The sequence below is a fragment of the Paracoccidioides brasiliensis genome (assembly GCF_000150735.1).
Source record: "Paracoccidioides brasiliensis Pb18 unplaced genomic scaffold supercont2.1, whole genome shotgun sequence".
NCBI lineage: Eukaryota > Fungi > Ascomycota > Eurotiomycetes > Onygenales > Ajellomycetaceae > Paracoccidioides > Paracoccidioides brasiliensis.
Genome location: NW_011371358.1, coordinates 173,457 through 193,008, shown reverse-complemented (window position 1 = coordinate 193,008; position 19,552 = coordinate 173,457). Strand labels below are relative to the sequence as shown.

Below are 19,552 nucleotides of genomic sequence, written 5' to 3'. Positions count from 1 at the left end.
GCTTGTTTGCTGAAAATGATAACGTAGAATTAATTGTTCGATGATGTCATAGGTTTTCAAGAAGAATTATTTTGGAGTTTGCATTGTTTGCATTTGGATCGCCACGTGAGCTAACATCCACTGCATTTTGTTGATAATCAACTTCTTTGAAGTCGACAATGCGACAAAAGTCTGCCCAAGCACCAATTCTGTGAAAACCCGGATCCTCCCAACTCAAAAGGATACGCCTGTCGGTTTAAAGTGCTTTAAATGGTTAACTGGCTGACTTTGAGTCCGCCCTCCTCTTCGCCAATCTCTCCCTACATTTATTTCTGACCATGGCATTCGGAATTCAAGCGGGATTGTCTCTCTATGCCGAACTGTTGCCAAACATCCGCCAAATCATGCTTCACGTGTCCTTGGCTGATTCCTTGTTTTCATCTGAGAGCTCCGGTATCCCAGGAATTCCCGTTGACCCTCTTGATAACAAATTTTCTCTTACTCTCCAGCCCTCACGCCGCTCAGTTTGCCTCTCTGGTCCCTGGGGAGAACGAACCTTTGACCTACCCGCACGTGTTTCGGTATCCGCATACACAACTCTTGCTACAAGACCTATTCGTATATATTGGGGTGTAGTTAAACACAATGAACATAATGAACTCACCTATAGACTCCAAGTTGACGAGACCAGCCCTTCAGTCGGGCCCCGGTTACCAGATGGCGGGGCAAGCTTTGTGAATAATGGGTTGCAAGTTCCGTGGACTTCAAAGGACATGAATTCTGAAAGCCGCATTCGGTGTCGACAGTGCAAAAATATTCTTTTTAATCCTTCAGAGAAGGGGGGGATTATATGGAAAGACTTACCTAGTTCTGATTGGGCAGAGATGATGGATTTATGGCATTGCCACAAACCTGATGCGCATGAAGACGGTCATGGTGATGCTACCAATTACACCGGACCTCATGTCAACGATGAGAACGAAACTATAAAAGGGTATGGTGCCGCCAATCAGATTGTCTGCGCACCTGGGACAGTATTGATTGACATTTTGTCTTTTGTGATGGCAGAGGATGATTGCCAGGGATTGGAGAAGTCGGTAAGTGCCAATTTTATTTCATTTCCTTTTCTCATGATTTATGGCGGCCGGTAAGCAAATCCTTCGAGCACATCCTCCATTCTTTTTTTGAGTCCTCTTTTTTGCTGCCCCCTTGCGCAGATACAGTAAAAAAAAGGTGTTCTTATATCCCCATTTTAACCGCCATTTTTTCGTTTGCTCTATCTGTTCATCATCACGTCACCTTCGGGCTGCAAAGAAGGAAACAAAATTGAACGTGGACTTCTGTTGGCGTACATTTCCCCACGATCTTGTTTCCGATACAACTGCCCAATATCAATATTCAACCATAAATCTTTTTCGAAATATTACCTCAGGGGATTTCGCACCTCTTATCACCTTGTACTTGCACCAATAATAGCAAATCCATGGTTATAAAAGGAGCTAGAAAAGACAGGAGAAGCAAGGGTCACACCAGGAACAGTTCTTGAGGAATACTCAACTCCTTGTGATTCCACGGAATCGGAGGTTGATTGATGGATTCACTAGCCCTGAGCCTGATTTGGTCCTTTTCTCCCGTTCCCTACTACTCCTCCCACCGACGGATATATGAATTATTTGTGATATTTTCACAAGAACCAGGTGTTTAAGATGGTGTTTGTTGAAACATGAAGTTTTCTATAGCCTGAGATGTACTCCGTCGCGAAGTTTGAACTGTGCTATGGGCATCTTTTCAAGCTGTTTTCGGGGAAACCCAATAAACGCGAAATGATTCGATAGCATTATTCCGAGGTTTCGTGGGATTCGCGAGATATAATCTGAGGTACACTACCATTTTTGCCGGCATCATTGTGCAGACGAGATGTGAGGAGATAGAAATATATATTCTAGCTGTCCTTTTGTTAGCTGTTTCTTTGTGGGACTAATTACCCTCGTCTCTTCGTCTGAGTCGTGATGATCCCCTTTCTACCTCCACGATTCGTGGGATTCCGTTACCCGTATGCTCTTGTGAACTGCTGATGCTGTGGTTGGCAGAAAACTGCATGGGAAGAGGTAAAATACAGCAGTTATAATCCATTCAACACGATAGCGCAGGTTCTGCCAAACCATTTATTTCGCCCCTCCCCTGCACACCAATATATTAACCATGCCTTCTTATTTCTTGTTTGTTATTTGTAACGACTTGCTTCTCGATTGACTATATTACGCACATGCGCTGCTTCCATATTGCTAGGAGTAGAGCGTATTTTGATATCATGTTTACTGACATGGAGGTTGGAAATTCTACAGAAACCGTCACTTTCTTCTTCTTCTGCTTACGATACGTATAACGGAGATCAGCAGTCTGCATCCAAAACTCACCCCGTTGTTAGTCTGTCATGCTCCTGGTGCGGTGCCATAGTTGGAGAGGAAGACACTTCTTTTCCAAGCTTGAGACTATACAAGACGAACGTCTCCGTTTTACAGAAACCCAAGGATGAAATCAGTTCCGATGATGACCTGTGGGAGTCTTACCCGGTGGACATGATCGTTGGAACGCAGCTGCTAGAGCTAGTTGAGAGAATTGGTGCTAGGAGATTTGCTGTCCACAGCACAGATTATAAATTACCAGACAGCCAGGGCTCCAGGAGCGGATTGTTGGTGAGTTTATGCCTACATATTTTTAACTTTTCTAAGTTGCGAACTATCGCAATAGACTCTCTATGAAGGTTTTACGCATAGACCAGGCAAATTACGATCAGCTGACTCACGCCATTGCTCAAAATAAGCTTTGGTTGTTCAATCCGGACTTGCGATACTCCAGCTTGTCATCCGGTTCTGGTGCTGATGGCGATGTATCTACTACTACAGCGCAACGGGCCGTGAAGGTGTTCTACAAGGAAGTCGCAGACATTCAATCAATGCTCGATCCAGCGCAGGGCACCCCGTCGCCGACTGCAGTGGAAGAAGTTAGCCTTCCAGCCAACGTTTATGACGTCATGAAACAGGCGCTGGAGAGAAGCAGTGAAACTTTACCCATGTCTGGTCGTCAATTTGGTGAATGGAGTGTAGGCTTGGTTTCTCGATTTGAGGAAGCAGGCTTAACGGCCCGAACCTAGTGCGACTTAAGCAGGCCGGACAATCATTTCTGCAAATGCAATATTGGATATAGTTTGCGACCAAAAAAAAATATGCTTTTCTTCGGAAGCTTGGATTGCCCAGAATAAACTCTGCCTTTCCTATTGAGGTTAACGTCGGGATGTTGTGACCAACAGCGTACGAAGGAATACTCCCTCGTGGTTCTGGCTTCTGCTGCTCTGCTGGTATGGGATTTCCCTTATGACTGCGATCTCCTCCACTGAGATTTCCAAACGCTTACGGTGACTTGTGCCGATTATTAGGTTCACTTCACCTTTTGCCGAGCTTGTGGTCATAGAGTTCGGTGTTGATGTGGCTTACTCAGCTTCGGTGCTTTAATTTTGGCATACAAGTTACATGTATTCTGGATATGAATATTGATCATGATGATTATGGGTCCAACATCGAGTGGATTCGTGTGGAAGGCGTTGATGAAGAGATGCCCGACGCTGCTAGTCCTAACAACGGCAGCGGGGACGGTCCTTTTAGTGGCGATGGTAATGGTCACTCCAACTGCGACTGCCACATAGTCGACGCCACCGACGACTCTAAGAATCCTCAACTGGATAGCGGGTATGGCGCGAATCGCGACTAGACTTCCCAACCTCCGGGTTCCGATCCCATTCCCGCTCCGTCCTCCATGCAACCACGACCAACTAATGTCGCCATGATGTTTGTCGAAGAAATTTCTCCTCATGGCCACGATTTTGGAACTCGCACTCCTGGCGGTAATTCATCCTTGCAAACTGCCATTCCACTAGACCCTGCGCCGGTCTCTGCACCGCTCTTGAAGCGACCACGACTCTGTCCCACGACTCTGTCCCACGACTCTGTCACCTGCCTCCTCTTCAAATGATATCCCAATTATATGAGCTAGGGGCTTTTCTACATGCTTCTCGTCATGAGTTTTCTCAACGGGACAATAACCCTGCATTACATTTAAATACACCTCTCTTGAACAAATCCCTTCCACGAACGTCACCCTCCCGTGATAGTTATCCGATTCCTCTAGGCAATTTCAACCCCAGCCAATGTCCACCAACTCCTCCCCCGAGCCCGAGCCCGGATTCGAAACTGCTCTCGGCTTCGTCTCCGTTTAGGTAATCCACTAGCTGGAATCTGTTGTCATGGTGATTTGGTTGATCTCCTTTTGTTTGACATTAATGCTTGTTAATAATAATAATAATAATAATAATAATAATAATAAAAATAATAATGTCTTCTGGAGGTCCAAGACACTTAAATTTAACTTAGCTTCATATCCAGGTGATGTTATGCTGTCGATATGCTATTTTCTGATATGTACCATAAAACTAAAACAACGCAGAATGTTTGGTGAGAGGCTGAAGAACACAGGTATGAATACAGGAATTGAAGAGGACGAAGGGCTTAATTGTTCAAAAGTTTTAGTGAACTATTACATGAACATGAAATGATATCATTCACTCGATTCTCCGATGATGGGTGGTTCTCAGTAGCCCACTTCCGTAATCCTCCATTACCTGGGTCGGCCTTAGTTATATCTATGCGATTTGCTGCTAGCCCTCCCTAGCCTTTGGGCAAAACACATCTAGGATTGTTAAGTGCCATTGGAATACCCTAAATATTCGCTCTTCAAAAAGCTCGACTCGTCTTCCCACTCGATACCCGTGATCTTTCTCGCTTGTTTATAGCCTTTCATGACGATCCCTCCTCTTCCTTCTTTTGTACGGTAATTTCCCTCTCTATCGCCATCCCTCCAGCAGCGATGCTTTGAGAGATTCGTGTCAAAATTATTCAAATATTTGCCACAATCATAGGACAGGGAGACCGGCTCTGTTTTCCCTTTTCGTTTTGCGTCAAAGCAACATAAGCTTGCCAGGGCCTCGAGAGTCCTAATCAAGAGTGTGAGGGCGACGAATCAACTTTTCAATTTCATATCAGCGGATTAGATGCCGTTGGGAGCTTACGATCAGTAACACAAACGAAAAAGATGTATGCGACGGTTAGGAAAGAGATATACACTGGGATTTTCGAATGCTGTGAAATATCGAACGACTCGAGGAGTTTCTGGATGGTCTCGAGCGGGGATAGCAAAGGACCACGTTGGTTAGGATGTTACTTCTTGTGAACTGGGTGCCTATTTACTGGATTGCTATCATCTCTTACGCAATGATTCGCGAAGGATCTGATGCTCCTCCTTCTCCATGGTGAGCAGAAATCGAAATTGAGACGCCAGTTATACCCATCGGACACCTAGCAGACATGACTCTAATAAGTTGAGGCCCCTATACGCAGATGGGTGTCCTTATCCGTCTCCAAAGTCTGAATCACCGTGGACCTTTTAGAGCATCCATCTACGAAATTGGCCCCCAGCGAAGGCTATCACAATTTTGAGGACTTGCATTTCTAAAGACAGCAATAGCACCTGTTCGAGCTTCCGAAATCGCCCTTGACCAGTTCCTCACAATTTCATCAATCTTGATGGCCAAGCATTTCATCCTCAGAATCCTTCCTACAAAGAAGAACCATATATATATCTTAATCTTAAGGGTGCATTCCCACTCACGCAATTGCTCGAACTGCCCGTTTTGCTTTCAAAAAGCAACATTCATTTACAAGACGAAAAGATCCTAGGTAACGTTCTAAAAGGCAATTCCGATTCCGTTTAAGCGAATCGTGTTATGCTATCGACAATTGGAATTAAGTGGATAAATATTCCAAGCAAAAAGCCCTCCCTCTATGCAACGATAAAGTATGCAATTATGATTTGTCACCGGATATTCCCGCACCCCCCCCCGTATAGAATCTATGGTAATCTAGTGGATCACCTGTGTCTGTCACACTTGACAAGAAAAAGGGATGACCTAAACATGAATCATATTCCCTGTGGAATGCAAAGCAAGAGAATGACAAGTGAGGAAACAAACTTCATGGTTTATCTTGCTGTGGGTTATATCATACCACAGAATATGGCTCACTTATTATACTCACATCCCTGGGGCCCGATCCATATTTCTTGCACTTTCCCACCAGGAACATCGATTCCGAAACCTTGTCCAAAAGTCTCTTGCTTTACAGTCTCATCATTAGGATGCGAAATCGTTAAAGAGCCAGTACGGATGAAAAAAGTGGTGAGTCCGTCATGAGAGTGCGACGCATGATGGCTATTCCATACAATAAGGAATGCTTTGCAGCAAGAAGGCCATGGGAAAGCAGAGCGGCTTTTCTTACGGGACATCATTCCAAGTGATCGCCGTTTTGAAACCCCAGGATCGAACTTCTTGTTCGCATTCCGCACGACTGGGTATCGTCATCGTTTATATCTTCCAGGCGTCTGTTAATGATGGCAGGGAAATAATGTCATACCACCTGGTATTTCGGTTTGAAAACTTCAATGATATCAAATTCTTGCGAGTCCCCAAAGATCGAATCGACAAATTGACTGCATTTTCCACTCCGATAAGTACACGTTCAACCACGCAACAAAATCAAAAAGGAATAGTTTACAGATGACTTGTTTATTTGTCTCCACTTAAAAAATGTCCACCGTGCCGTTCGATAGTGCGTTAACCTTCGATTATTGAAGGGAGGGGCTCACTACGGGCGGGGCAGGGCCAATAATACACTACTAATGTTAGGGATCAAGGATCCCCATGGGATTGAACTCGTCCTTATTGTCCAGCATAGTCTACTGGTGATTGGGCCCTTTTCCAGGTTAGTCTAACAAGCATTGGCCTTGGAACCAGGGAGACGATACCACACTCACGTGACGTTTACGAGTCACGGCTCTTAAGCTTAAATTAGCCTCGGCCCTCATCGTCTAGACATAATATTAGTGCATGGACGGAGTTCTCCGCAGCGGAGACGGGATTCACGGGAAGGATTTTTGTCGGAATGGGACGATTTTCACTCTAGCTCAACTCCGATATTTCAACTATGTATATACGCGAGTATCACGTCAGACGAGCCAACAAATCTGTGCAGTTTACACCTGAAACTGACCTGACAGACCGTTCGTGTTGCTGAACTTGGTTAACTCGAATCAGGGCCCTTTCCGCGAGCCAATTCCAAAATTACTTGGTCAAAACTGTATTCGTGTGAACGTTTTGGCTCATTTGGTTAGTGACACCTCGTGGTGAAACGTGATCTCGTAGCGTTATTCCCCGAAAGGAGGGTTTCACCAAAGGGAATGGACGTTGGGCCACTTGAGGGGTATCAAAACAAAGGCCACATTTATTTACAAATGTGGCAGTTCGGAAATGGATTACATACTTTCAGCGCGCGTCTTTGAGTGGAGAGAATGGGATTTCTGGGTTTTAGTGATTACCAACGCCTGAACTCTACACCAGGAACATTTAGGCTGTATCTCACGGCTTATTCAGGCTCGTTTGAAGAGGTAGAAAGAGATGACGTTGTTGGTTCCGCTCCTATATATTATGTCCTTCAATTCTCGTGATTTCCGGGTTTGCTTTTACCTTTTATCCTTGCTCAATTTGTGCTGCTGCGGTGATCAATGGGGGTGATTTCGCACCGGCCTATGTGCCAGGAGTGCTTTTACCAAATCGCTAAACCCCTTCGAATTCGTGTCCTATGTTTTGCGCTGGATGCCGTAAAGGATCCAGAGTCGAGGGCCAACTGCCTTCGCTATTACACGTTTCCTTGGATGACTACGTCGATCTGTCAATGGTACGGTCTTTACATGCCAATTGGCGGTCTCATATAGCCCGCGGTGGAAAACCTGGCCGGGAGTCTTTGCGAAATGATGAGCACAATTTACCTGCTTCTCCATTTTCTGGATTTTTCCACTTCTGTTTCTGCTTATACCTTGACCATGTTGCAGCTTATTCGTTGACATTTCAATCTCTTCGTCCCATGAGGGATTACGAAGCTGTTTCATCCATGAATTCAAGTCAAGAGTATTATATCTCCCTTTTTTGACTATACCCAAGGCAACATTTAAATACTAAATTTGGAGTATCCCAAGGAAATTATATGCCCTTCAGGTTCAATCTGCTGTCATTCTGATATTATTCAGCCATATCTGTCTGATGCTTTGGTTACATGCATTTTCTCCCTTGGATTGCAGGTATGTGACACAAATTCCTAAGATTAAATCGAAAAATTTCTCCATTCGTTCCCGGGGCCTTCTGCTTAACCAATCTTTCTGTCCATTTCCGTCTTGGATGTTCCTTCTGGCATGACATTAGGGCTCATTACCTGGTAGGATTGCTTCGTCAATGCTATGAATTACCGAAATCTAGCGAACGTCAACGATGGCAAATCAAGATGATTCAGTATTAGCTTCGCAGAATAAACCCCCCCTCTACACACACACACACATCGTTTTGAAACCCGATGACATGGTTTGTTCGGTTTCATGTGTCATTATGCTTACCAACAAAACGCATCAACATTCTGTGCTGCAGACATGACAATATTTCCCTGGAATAACCCACGTTTCCGTCCCATCTTCTAGACACTTTGGGCACCTGACACCAGGCATCTGAATAATGGCCTCAGCTGGTTTGATAATAGACGATTATTTTGTTGATTCTCAACTTACCGGTGACATGTCATTGCTCATACCCGAGCCATGTAGCCACACCAAGCTCATTCCTGGTTTGAAAAGTCCTAGGACCATTTTTTTTTCTTTTCCTTTGGTATTTAGGATTCTGGTTCGCGCTTGTAGGTGGTGTGAGACACTCGATTTTTAACGGTTTGCTTCCTGCTGATGCAAATTAAATCGAAATGCTCAAAAGTCAAAGGGTTCAGCCGTCAGCTAGTACAATAAAACGTTCAACCTACCAACTAGAGGCGATGATAAGAGTTCTTTCAATGTTGGACCCTCGACTTATTCACCTTCCTCGAGTGGATCTGGTTGCTCAGTTCGCGGCTTGGTTTTTATGCTCAGCAACTCGGTGGAGTCGACGTCTATTTATGATACAGCAGGAAGTTTCAAACTTTTTCTGAAATTAACATAAACCCCACAATCGACGAAAATTCCACAGTAGTCACATGGACCGATAACCTCCCTCGACCCACGGTTTTCTTGGAGGAATATGGGAGAACTTGCAGATCAACAGTCCCACTTGAGGCGCAAATCGCACTGAGGAAAAGCCAATTATCATTATTGGATCCCGTCATTGATGTGGCTAAAATTCGCTCAACGCCAGCGCTTTTTCCAGTATCAACGAAACTAACCTCCAGCGAAGTGGGGATCATTCTTGTGACACCGTTCAAGTGTTTTTGAATGGGAGTGCTGGTATTTTTGTTTTGTGTTTGCATTTGCAAATAGCTGGCGCTGACTCTCTCGTACGTACATACGTTGGACGCTCCACTCTATGGAGGAAAAGTTTATTTGACCAAGGTAAATTTGATCAACCAGTTGCGTCCACGTTCTTGGAGCATATTGGCAATGGAGGTGTTCCTGTCAGTCTTTCCTGAGGTACTGCGACAAGGTTGACGCAATTCCCCAGTGGATTACGAGCGGACGGACCCAGTGCCGTGAATTTTGACTTGTCAAGGTTTCCCTAGATGGGTTTCTCGTAAAATAGCGTCATTGTTGATGGAATTATACCGAAACCATCACTCCCACGAGATCAACTTTCCAGTCCGTTGGAAATACCTGTCCTTGCAGAACGCTCTTAATGGATCTTATAAGTGGTCGGTAGGTGGCCAACTGCAGTTTTTACATGGCAAATTCCGCAATAGAATAGAACATCTCACAAAATGATTTGGACATTGAATACAACAGCTTTTGTTGCAGCCAATTTTAACATGTTGAAACCTGTCTGAACTGGATACTTTCAGGCGCCGAGCACGCAACCCACAATATCCAGAAACGAATTACGACAGCCTGCCGCTACAAACAGTTCCGATCGCGTTGAGATTCCCTCGGCCAAGGACGATACATACTAGGAGAACCTTGAAAATCTCCAAATTAAGCGACGGCGGCATTATTCCACAGCGATAGACGTGTTTGTTGAATAGTGGGTCCGGTTCGTATATTTTTTTCCCCCTGACGAATCTTTTTTTCCAACCAGTTGAACCCTGCTTTTTGGACTGATCATTCCAAACGACGCCATGACATCACCGTTGTGATACGATGGCCTTGACCGCATACAAGACTGATTATCCCCATTCTGACATCATGGTCAACCATCACTTGCCCCCTTAGAGCTTGTCTGGGCTGCCTCCTTATGGAATCCGTCCAAAGCGATTCCAAAAATTTGTTAACTACCAGACAAAGTCACTGATTGGGCTACGAAGTTGCATGTTTGCTTTAAGTGTTCGTTCGGTAAAAAGCATTCAAGAACATCATCCGGGAAATTTAACTTCCATGTTCGCGAGACGCAACCTCGATTAAGAAACATCAACCAAATAAACGATATTACCATCCTGTAAGGAAAATAGAGCTGTCACAAATCGATTTCGTGTGCATGAACCATGCATGCTTGTTGAACAGTGACAGGGTGAAAACACTATTTCCGCGCTTGTACTTTCTGGTTGGTCGGAGAATGGAGGATCAAGCCACAAGAGGAGATATATTAAAAAAGCAAAGAAAAATAAAAAGAAAGAAAGAGACCGTACATGCATGCATGATCTTTTCGAGTTTGTCGGAAGCCGTCGACCCCTCTCCACATGAAGATCTGCTTTCTTCATATTGGAAATTGTGATATGGGAAAAATGACAGATTAGATCACCACTGGTTACCACGAGGGCTATTATCTTGAATATATCCGGATGAATCTCAAGCCTTTCCCAGGGAAGACTTACATGTGACCTTGGAGGGGAAACCCTCCAAGGTTGTCTAAACATGATGGATGTCTAACTAACTAAACGGCATGTTATTAAACAGTTGACATAATGGTGCTTGTATTCTGCACACTGCCTGTTTCAAGAACTGCAACGGTCCAGAAGTTATACAGGCAACAAATCTCTAGCTGAGGGGTGGATGTCGCGCAACGAAGTTGAAAAGAAGGATATCTCATTGACAAGTGACCTGACTCAGTCGTTCCATGATCCAGTCGATATCGCACATGTATTGTACGTTAAGATATTTGCTTCGAGATTTTGACAAGCAGAATGCCCGGTGACTCTCTCCCCTTTGTGTCAAACAGCCGGATGAACCGGTATCCTTGGCGCAGCCGATCGAGTCTGATGCACGCCCATGCCGCTAAATCATCTCTTCCAATTTCGTCGTCCTTAACTTTGACTCTATCGAGTAAAATATTCATTTAGTGTCAAGTTGCAGCAAGATTAAATCAGAATGGGGATATGCACGAGGAATCACAGCATATGCAAAGGGGTGAATAGATCCACGCAGTCGCATGAGCACATGTTTTCCAGTAAGGGAACATTCTACTCCCTGTCTTTTTTTTTGCCCCCTCTCTTTTGGCCTTTTTTGTTCAGATTCCGCCTTCCCCTCTCCTTTTAGCAAAAAATACTAGCAGGAAATATATTTTATTTTGATATCTTTTAGCTGACGTGGCACGAATCATCCTGCATGGGATTGTCTGAATGAACGATACCGCAGCGAAAATGGATTGAAGTGGGGTAAAACAACATATTGAAATAGGGTTGGGCACGGGAGGTTGGGGTTTGAAGGTGTTGTTTGAAGGGGGGAAGAGGGGTTTGGCGTAAAGGCTTTGATAACTAGAGACACTAGAGTCACTCACCTTAAAAAGCTCAATTCTTCAAGAGAAACTGGCACACTTAGGAACTGTAAAACCTGCACTCCAAAATCAGGGTCTGAGCCACTCGCGGATTTGGTCTTCTGTTTGTACTTTGCAGCTTCGTTTCCATTTTTATCATTTTCGCTGGCGTGGACACTATCTCTGGGTCGCTCGACATGAAGCTGGCAGGTGACATATGGGCGGAAGCTTCTTGCATGCTCATCCCCTTCTGGAAGAGGGATATTTTGTCCGCCATAGATCTCAATGGACAGATTCAGGGTGCGATGTTTCGCAGTATTTTGAAGACTACCTTCATTTCCTTGCGTTGCCACCATTTGCCTTGTGGCCCATGCTTTTCCCCGGTAAGGCTCCGGCTTGAGTACCCAGCCCTGATGACCTGCGAACATTCCCTCGTTTAACATCATCCCTTTGTCACAATTCTGCCAGTTTAAAGCAACGATTTGAATCCCCTGTCTCCAGTAAAATGACGGGTCTAGATTAGAAGAATTGATGCGCAGGCCAGATGGATAGGCTCGCATCATATATTCTCGATTATGCTCAAAAAGAGCCTGGCGTTCATTTTCATGCGCATCCTTCACAGCTGTCTCTGAGAGGGAGAATATGTGGGTTGGGTGGCTTGCCTCTGTGTTGATGGACTTTGGTAAGCCAGTTTCCTCGTAATATGAGATGCCCCAAAGAGTTTTTCATTTCATTCATTATTTTTGATTGCTCCGTTGTCTCGGTTCACCCACATTGTTTCAAACAGCCATAACGGGACATATTATTATATTGATAACGTACCTTGTTGTGAAAATTTGGTGAAAGTGTATCCACGCGTGTAAAGACCGAGTCGACTTAAAGAATGCAAAATTTTCGAAGGTTTGGTCTTAGCTTGAGGATTAACGTCTGAGCTATGTTCGTCTGCATCTTCTTGAGTGCCATCATCAGCTATTGCACCAGAGATAGCTCCCTGGATTTCCAGAGAGTCTCCGATTGTATCCGTGATCTTTGCTTGATCGGCTCCCAGTTGAGGTGGTGCCCATTTCACTTTGATCAAAATCTTATTTCGCAGCTCTCCCGGACTTGGCAATGCATTGATTTCTCCTTTTTCTAACTTGGCTTCAATGTCAGGTGGAACCTCTATAAGCATTCCTTTCCATGCCTGAGTCATGATTTCAACCATAACATCTTGCTGCTCGAGACTCGCATGGACTTCCAAACTAACAATGACAGGCAGATCACTGGTGAGGAATGCATAGTCTCTAATTGCAAAGCATACGTCGCGGAATGTCACTTCTTTTGTCAGAGTATAGCCATGCAAAACCCGAGGCTCAAGTCGCGGACGAACAGCTAACGCTGCTGCCACTCCCGCATCTACAGCTCCAGAAACAGCATTAGTAGCTGTCGTTACTGCAGCAGTTTCAGTGCTGGCGGTTTGCGGCTTCATGGCCGATCCTTTAGAAAACTGGTCCAAGCGGCTTGATAAGTATGACAAGTTGAAGCGACTACCCTTCCTGCCTTTACTCTCCTTGTTCTTTTTTTGCGATGGTCTGTGATCACCGCGTTGATCTTCCGAGTTCGATGAATTGGAGTCGCTCTCGGAATCTGGTTCCCCATCCCACACATCGATTTCAAGACATCTGCATCCATTCAAAAGAACCTAGAAAGACATACGTGGTAATTAGCTAGAACATCAGGCGACTCGTTCTCATGTAACAATAATGAATGGCATCTTGAACCACTGTTGAAGGCCATGACATTCCGGCAATTTCATCCACCCAATGGAAGTAAAGCTCAGTAGAGGGATATGACTCGGAGGAGTCCAGGTGCCTCACTTCAACAAAGATAAATATATATCCAATTGGCCATTTGAGTTCCATCCATTATCTATAGAAGTAGCAATAGAGATCCAGTAACTCCTGAGCATATCTGATTGTAAAATATAGGGAGGGCGAAGTAAAATTCATCCCTTGGAATAAACAGAATGTGCAACCACAGACAAGGACATTTAGTCCAACAACCCAGACGGCTCGAAAGAAGACCAAGTGGGAAAATGAGGGGAAAAGGGGAAGTTGAACAAGGCAGAACAGAGGAAGATATAAAAATCACATACATTCTTGTAAACTTCTGTACTGGATTCACTATAAATTTGATTGCCGGTAAGATACGTATTATGACTGGAGCTGATAAAGTAATTATTCATAGGAAGTGATAGATCCTGTGGCCCAGGAGGCGAACCAGCATATGCCGAGGACATGTATCGGACGAAATCTTCCAGGCTTCTAACGCCATTTCGTTTGTTTGGAGTTTCGTGCTGAACGGCCTCAAAGAATGTTTCTTGGTTCTTGGACGGACCCACTGATTCGAGGATACGTTTTAAATGAGTCTGTATATGAGGCAAGAGAACTGGGATTAGGGTTTCCTCAGCCAGGGAACCAGGACTGACTGGTGTTGGTGTCGACATGATGCGTAATTCAACTGGAGGTTGTAGGGTCCTGACAGAAGACCTGGGCACAATAGGGCGCGGAGTTGAGAGAGATAAATGAACGCAGTCCCCTCTTGGCTTATTGGATTTGTTCTTTGGAAAATGAGAGGGAGGCCCAGGGGAATCGATCACATTGACTGTTATTTTAAAGCACAATTTTCGTTTGCCTCAGTCATGACAAAATAGACTGGGACGGCGGGGTAAATAGGACCTTCAGGGGATAATCCCACCAGAGGCTTGGCTTGTGTTTCAAACTTAAAAAAGCGAATATTCTCTAGAACTTGAAAATGATAATGGAGTAAGACATGAATGAAAAAGCAGAGGGAACTGAGTAAGGAGTCCAGGAAATAATATCCTTGGTGAACTTGGCAGATATTTAGAATAAATAAATCGGTTCCAGCCCGAAATGTCGAAATGTGATTCCGACTTCATCCTACGGACATAACCCAATGTATATACCCCTTTGTGATCCTGCTTTCCATTGCTTGCCGAGGTTTTGATACCCAAGCTGTCGTTTCTGCTCCATAGATCCTGCGACAGGGAGAATGTCGAAGGTATCTTCCACGACATATCAAAAAAGTTGCTACGGAAACAATTGCCCCGATTGAGAGCACAACAAAATTGCGGAGCTGTATGTGATGATGGACAGCACTCCCCGCATCGTTCGTGGCAGACCACTTCAGAAAATGCAAACCTCACCCCCCGATATATTCAATGTAGCTGGATCGTAGATTTATATCGTACGCATGTATCCAAAGCAGTTTCAAATAGACCGTGGGGATGAATCAGGTGGCTGTTGTCAATCCCATAATGAAAAATCATTGTGATAGTTGTGAGAGGGAAGACGCATAGTCGTCGCTTTAAGGGTCTTTAAAAAACGCATAACTTAAAGAACTCAAATGCCATTGCTAAAAATCAGTCATTAGATTCAAAGGTCATATGCTTTGAAGTAATGGACAAGGATTCTGAACACAAGATAGAAAATAGCAAATATCAATAGACAACACAAAAAATTATCCGGCAAAGGGGAGTCTTGGAGAAGGCTTGCAACCCGCCATTGCTGTCGACCTTCCTTAAAGACTTTGAGAGCACAATAGGTATGAACTACTTCCTCACGTCAGATATACGTGGCCCAGCTAAAAAAAATTTCCGTGAAATGCCCTCACCAACGGTTAACTCACTTTTCATAACTTTCCGAACGTAATCGGTTTTGGATACGATGTTTCAAAGCAAGGAGGAGTCACGGACACTCAGCACTTGGAGGTGATCACTACCATAAGATCCGCACCGCCTAAGGTAAAGCTGAAGAGCCAAACTTGGTCATCATCCATGTCGTGGGGATATATGTTGACGTCTCAGCACCAGATCAGCGAGAGAACTGCACTGGCAAACCGAAAGAACTCCGGCTGAGGTACGCGGAACTTCCTGGAGAGGAGGGTTATGACTATGGAAAGATCTTCCATCGAGTACTTTCTGAGTTATCGACCCATTTAAATCGTTGTAGATTCTATTGCTCCATATTAGTGCTTAATGTTCGTAGAGGTTGCGATCCAGAGACAATATTCATGATGCCCTCTTGCATGGGTAAATGCTAGTAACATATCCGGCTGATATCTTAGAGTCCTCGGTTATCAGCCTACCTCTTAGTCTGTATCGAGGTTTGTGTTGACGCAATGGAAATTGTCAAACACAATAACCATGGATGACGTCCACAAGGTTGGAATAGCTGTAAGCAAGTGAACTTCTTGATCTGCCAACCCCCCAGGCCAGTTCTCAAAAAGATATTAAACTCCTCAAAGTCAGAGACAACCGTGGCACAACAGAATCAAAGAAGTGAATAAAAATGCAAGTCCACTTGTTAATGGTGTCCGAAGTCATGAAACCTTGACCAGGGAAAATAATATATGCAGAACCTTTGCCGTATTCCAACGCCCTGCCCTCAAAAAGAAGAGGATGGGAATTAAACCACAGTAAAAAAGACGAAAATTCTTAGTACAGTACATCCGAATTTTAATACGGTGTGGGAGAAAAATGTGCCAATGCCATCAACTGAAAAAGCGTAGTATAAAAGAAACGTTAATTTCCAGTCTCTAACTGCTTGCTAAATCCAAGTATGCATGTATGTACTTGTGTTTATATAGACATACCAACCCAGGTGGCGGCACGTCGCAATATGGAATCGTTTGGTGTCGGATCGTAAGTTTTCAGCCACTCGCCGTTGAAGGCATTGACCAGCCAGTCAGCAAGACCTGCGAAGAAAATATTTGTCAGTAAAGTTATCAGGTTGTATGACACCGCCCCTGAGCGCAAGTTGCTCTCCAAAGGGCAAGATCTTAAAAAACATACGGCTGTAAACAATTTTGTGTGCATTATGAAAATAAATGCTGTGATCAGAGTCTGGAAAGAAGTGGACATCGTAGTTATGAACGTTGTTCACATCAAGCTTATCGATAAAGGTGAGTGAGTTTTGAATGTGGACATTGTCATCAGCGGTTCCATGCATAACCAGGAAGCGAATATTATTTGCCAAAGCTGTGGTGTTGGAAATAGCTGCGTTATCATAACCTCCTGGGTTACGTTGAGGCGTGTGCATATAGCGTTCGGTATAGATGGAATCTAACCATGTTAGCAAAAGCAAAGCAAGCTAACCCGGCTCGTGCATACCATAATATCGCCAGTCTGTCACTGGTGCTACTGCTATCCCATACTTAAAAGTTCGTCCACCGTCTTGCTCAATAGTTTTCAGAGCCATAAAACCTCCATAGCTCCAGCCCCATATTGAGATCCGCGATTCGTCGACGTATGGTTTTGCCGCCCATATTTTGGCAGCTTGTATTTGATCTAGAGATTCAAAATGTCCAAGGTTACCCCGAATGATGCAACGGGCTTTCCGCCCAATGAACCCAGTGCCTCTGCCATCTACAGTTACGACAATATATCCTAAATTTGCGGCAACATAGCTTTGGAAATCGACATTGAACTTCTTTTTAACGGTTTGTGACCCTGGCCCACCGTACAAATAGAAAAGAACGGGATATTTCTTTGTCTGGTTGAAGTTCGGAGGGCGCCGCTCCAGCACAGGCAACGAGAACCCATCAATGTCGATATACTGGTATATCTTTGACTCAAGGGTATATTGGCGAAGCCTTTCAGATAGATGGTTATTCTCCTCAATAGTTTCTTCAAATGTGACTTCGTTCGCAGGAGTGCTGATGACTTTCTGCCAGGGTACCTGTGGGCCTGCATATTTCAAAAATGCATATCCAGCCCCATTTGAAAACGAAACATCATAGTAGCTGCTTTCTGATACGTTTGTCACTGGTTGAAGGGAAGTACCGTCGAAGTTCACACTGTAAATATGCCTTTCCCACGGCTCATTTCCCGCAACAACGAAATAAACCAAGCCCCTCTTCAGGTCAACCCCAGACGGCGCTTGAACGACCTCTGAGTGACCATTTGTGAGCACAATCGGTTTCGGATTATCAATTGGAGTATAATAGGCTAGTTGATCACGACCTTCATAAATGACCGTGTCAATATAACCGTCATTGAGTCGGCCATTATCCGGGTCCGCAGGAATAAACCGTGTGGTTTGTGACGGCTCAACCCACCCACCGTCCAAAGCATTAATGTCTTCCTTTCGGACAATCTTTCCTGTCCTCGATAATACGTCAATTACGGCGACGTGGAGAACATCACTCTCGCGATTAGTACTTCTCACTATGACCTTGCCGTTCGAAGCCCACACAACCTCAATTATGAGACGATTGCTGTCAGCAAAGTCGCCTTTGATATCTACTGAGAAAACTTCGTCCTTTCCAACATCAAAGAATTGGAGGTCCACGATGGGGTTAGGGGCACCAGCTTTCGGGTACTTGATCTTCCGGGTTTCAGGATAGCTTTCTCCGCCGGGTTTTGGAATCTCCCCATTAGGTCGTGACACGAAATATTGCACAGGATATTCTGGCACAGAGGACTCGTTGGTACGAAGGAATGCGATATATTCACCATCATCTGCCCACCAAGTCACACTGTTGCCTGAAAATACCTCCTCTTCGTAAACCCAGTCTGGGACTCCGTAGAATAAATTAACACCACCATTAGTGGTAATTTTTATCACCTCATTTGAAGACAATTTCCTAAGAAACATGTTGTTATCTCGTGTAAACACAACGGCATCGGATCGGGGAGACCAGGACGCAAGTTGGACTCTTTGGTCTTTCGCTGCAGGATCGAGTGGCTGCCCAGTTTGACTCTCGACGTCAAACAACCAGTATTTCCCCGTAAACGAATGTCGCCAGTTTTTCTCCTCATTTGACAACACCAGAACTGTCTTTAAATCGGGACTTGGCCAAACCCGGGAGGGGAAGACGGCTTCTCCTGAAACATTAAAGTATGCCTTCTGCATTAAAACAATTGGCTTCTTTGACGACTTTGGGTCCTTACGGCTAACAATATCTTCCACTCGTAGATAGCCGTTGGAAATAGATGCACCTTTCTCTAATAGCAACCCGTCCTCGCCATTTGGACCTGGTATCCACGATATGTCACGAGAATTAGGACTCCAGGTTCCATCAAACACTTCATCCAATGTAATCTTAATCCCCTGAGAGCCTGTGTCTGATATATTATCCTCATACACGATGGACGTCTTGCTCGACTCATGCCCGCCGAACAAAAATAGGACGAAGGCAAGTGACCATCCGCTCAGGCAAAGAAACAAAAGAAACCCTAATACTATCTTGACTTTCTTTTGAACGGGTTTGCCTCCAGATGGTATATAATCTGCTTCTTCTAGGTCATATTCCCCATCGTCACTGTAGTCGCGATCTCCTCGACCTATCTCGTCAGGACCAGTGTCGTGTGTCGAGCCATTGATTCTATCTATGACGGCAAGGGATAACGAGGCTGCGGAGGAAGAGTAATGGAGAGAGTTACTCGAGTCACGATATTCCATACTGCCCCTTGTCAAAGGCTTTCTTTCCTCATCGCTGGACCCCCCTTTTTCGGCAGCCATTTCAGTTGTGATGTTTCAAAGGGCTAGACTTCAAATTCGGCGCGGCATATTATGGAGGAATCGATGGGTTCAACGGGACGTATCATACGCCTATGTAAAATTAATCAAAGGAAATGAAAGCAATGTTTGCTAGAAAATGATCGCATCTTAATGGAGTTTGGATGTCTGGACGAAGGAGAGCAAGAGACATAAGCGCGCGCCAATTGCGTTAAAAGCTTTCGTTAGCGTTGACACTTGCTTC

General features: G+C 44.6%; 6 protein-coding genes across 6 annotated transcripts; 2 read left to right on the top strand and 4 right to left on the bottom strand.

Annotated features, from left to right (window-relative positions):
* Window positions 1–317: 317 nt before the first annotated feature.
* On the top strand, window positions 318–3,747 carry PADG_00059 (uncharacterized protein; the record flags this gene model as incomplete). The annotated part of the gene is made up of 4 exons (XM_010757372.1): window positions 318–1,076; window positions 2,325–2,675; window positions 2,804–3,082; window positions 3,478–3,747. The coding sequence occupies 4 exons, from the start codon at window positions 318–320 to the stop codon at window positions 3,745–3,747; spliced, it is 1,659 nt and encodes a 552-aa protein (XP_010755674.1).
* Window positions 3,748–3,792: 45 nt separating this feature from the next.
* PADG_00058 (uncharacterized protein) lies at window positions 3,793–4,008 on the top strand (the record flags this gene model as incomplete). The annotated part of the gene is made up of 1 exon (XM_010757371.1): window positions 3,793–4,008. One exon carries the CDS (start codon window positions 3,793–3,795, stop codon window positions 4,006–4,008), a length of 216 nt encoding a protein of 71 aa, XP_010755673.1.
* Window positions 4,009–4,731: 723 nt separating this feature from the next.
* On the bottom strand, window positions 4,732–5,340 carry PADG_11043 (uncharacterized protein; the record flags this gene model as incomplete). The annotated part of the gene is made up of 3 exons (XM_010758347.1): window positions 4,732–5,026; window positions 5,157–5,271; window positions 5,301–5,340. The coding sequence occupies 3 exons, from the start codon at window positions 5,338–5,340 to the stop codon at window positions 4,732–4,734; spliced, it is 450 nt and encodes a 149-aa protein (XP_010756649.1).
* A 768-nt stretch (window positions 5,341–6,108) lies between these two features.
* PADG_00057 (uncharacterized protein) lies at window positions 6,109–6,448 on the bottom strand (the record flags this gene model as incomplete). The annotated part of the gene is made up of 2 exons (XM_010757370.1): window positions 6,109–6,298; window positions 6,366–6,448. 2 exons carry the CDS (start codon window positions 6,446–6,448, stop codon window positions 6,109–6,111), a joined length of 273 nt encoding a protein of 90 aa, XP_010755672.1.
* Window positions 6,449–11,185: 4,737 nt separating this feature from the next.
* PADG_00054 (uncharacterized protein) lies at window positions 11,186–14,273 on the bottom strand (the record flags this gene model as incomplete). Its single annotated transcript, XM_010757880.1, has 4 exons — window positions 11,186–11,351; window positions 11,813–12,452; window positions 12,611–13,469; window positions 13,923–14,273. 4 exons carry the CDS (start codon window positions 14,271–14,273, stop codon window positions 11,186–11,188), a joined length of 2,016 nt encoding a protein of 671 aa, XP_010756182.1.
* Window positions 14,274–16,427: 2,154 nt separating this feature from the next.
* PADG_00053 (uncharacterized protein) lies at window positions 16,428–19,311 on the bottom strand (the record flags this gene model as incomplete). Its single annotated transcript, XM_010757879.1, has 3 exons — window positions 16,428–16,543; window positions 16,641–16,910; window positions 16,959–19,311. The coding sequence occupies 3 exons, from the start codon at window positions 19,309–19,311 to the stop codon at window positions 16,428–16,430; spliced, it is 2,739 nt and encodes a 912-aa protein (XP_010756181.1).
* Window positions 19,312–19,552: the final 241 nt, after the last annotated feature.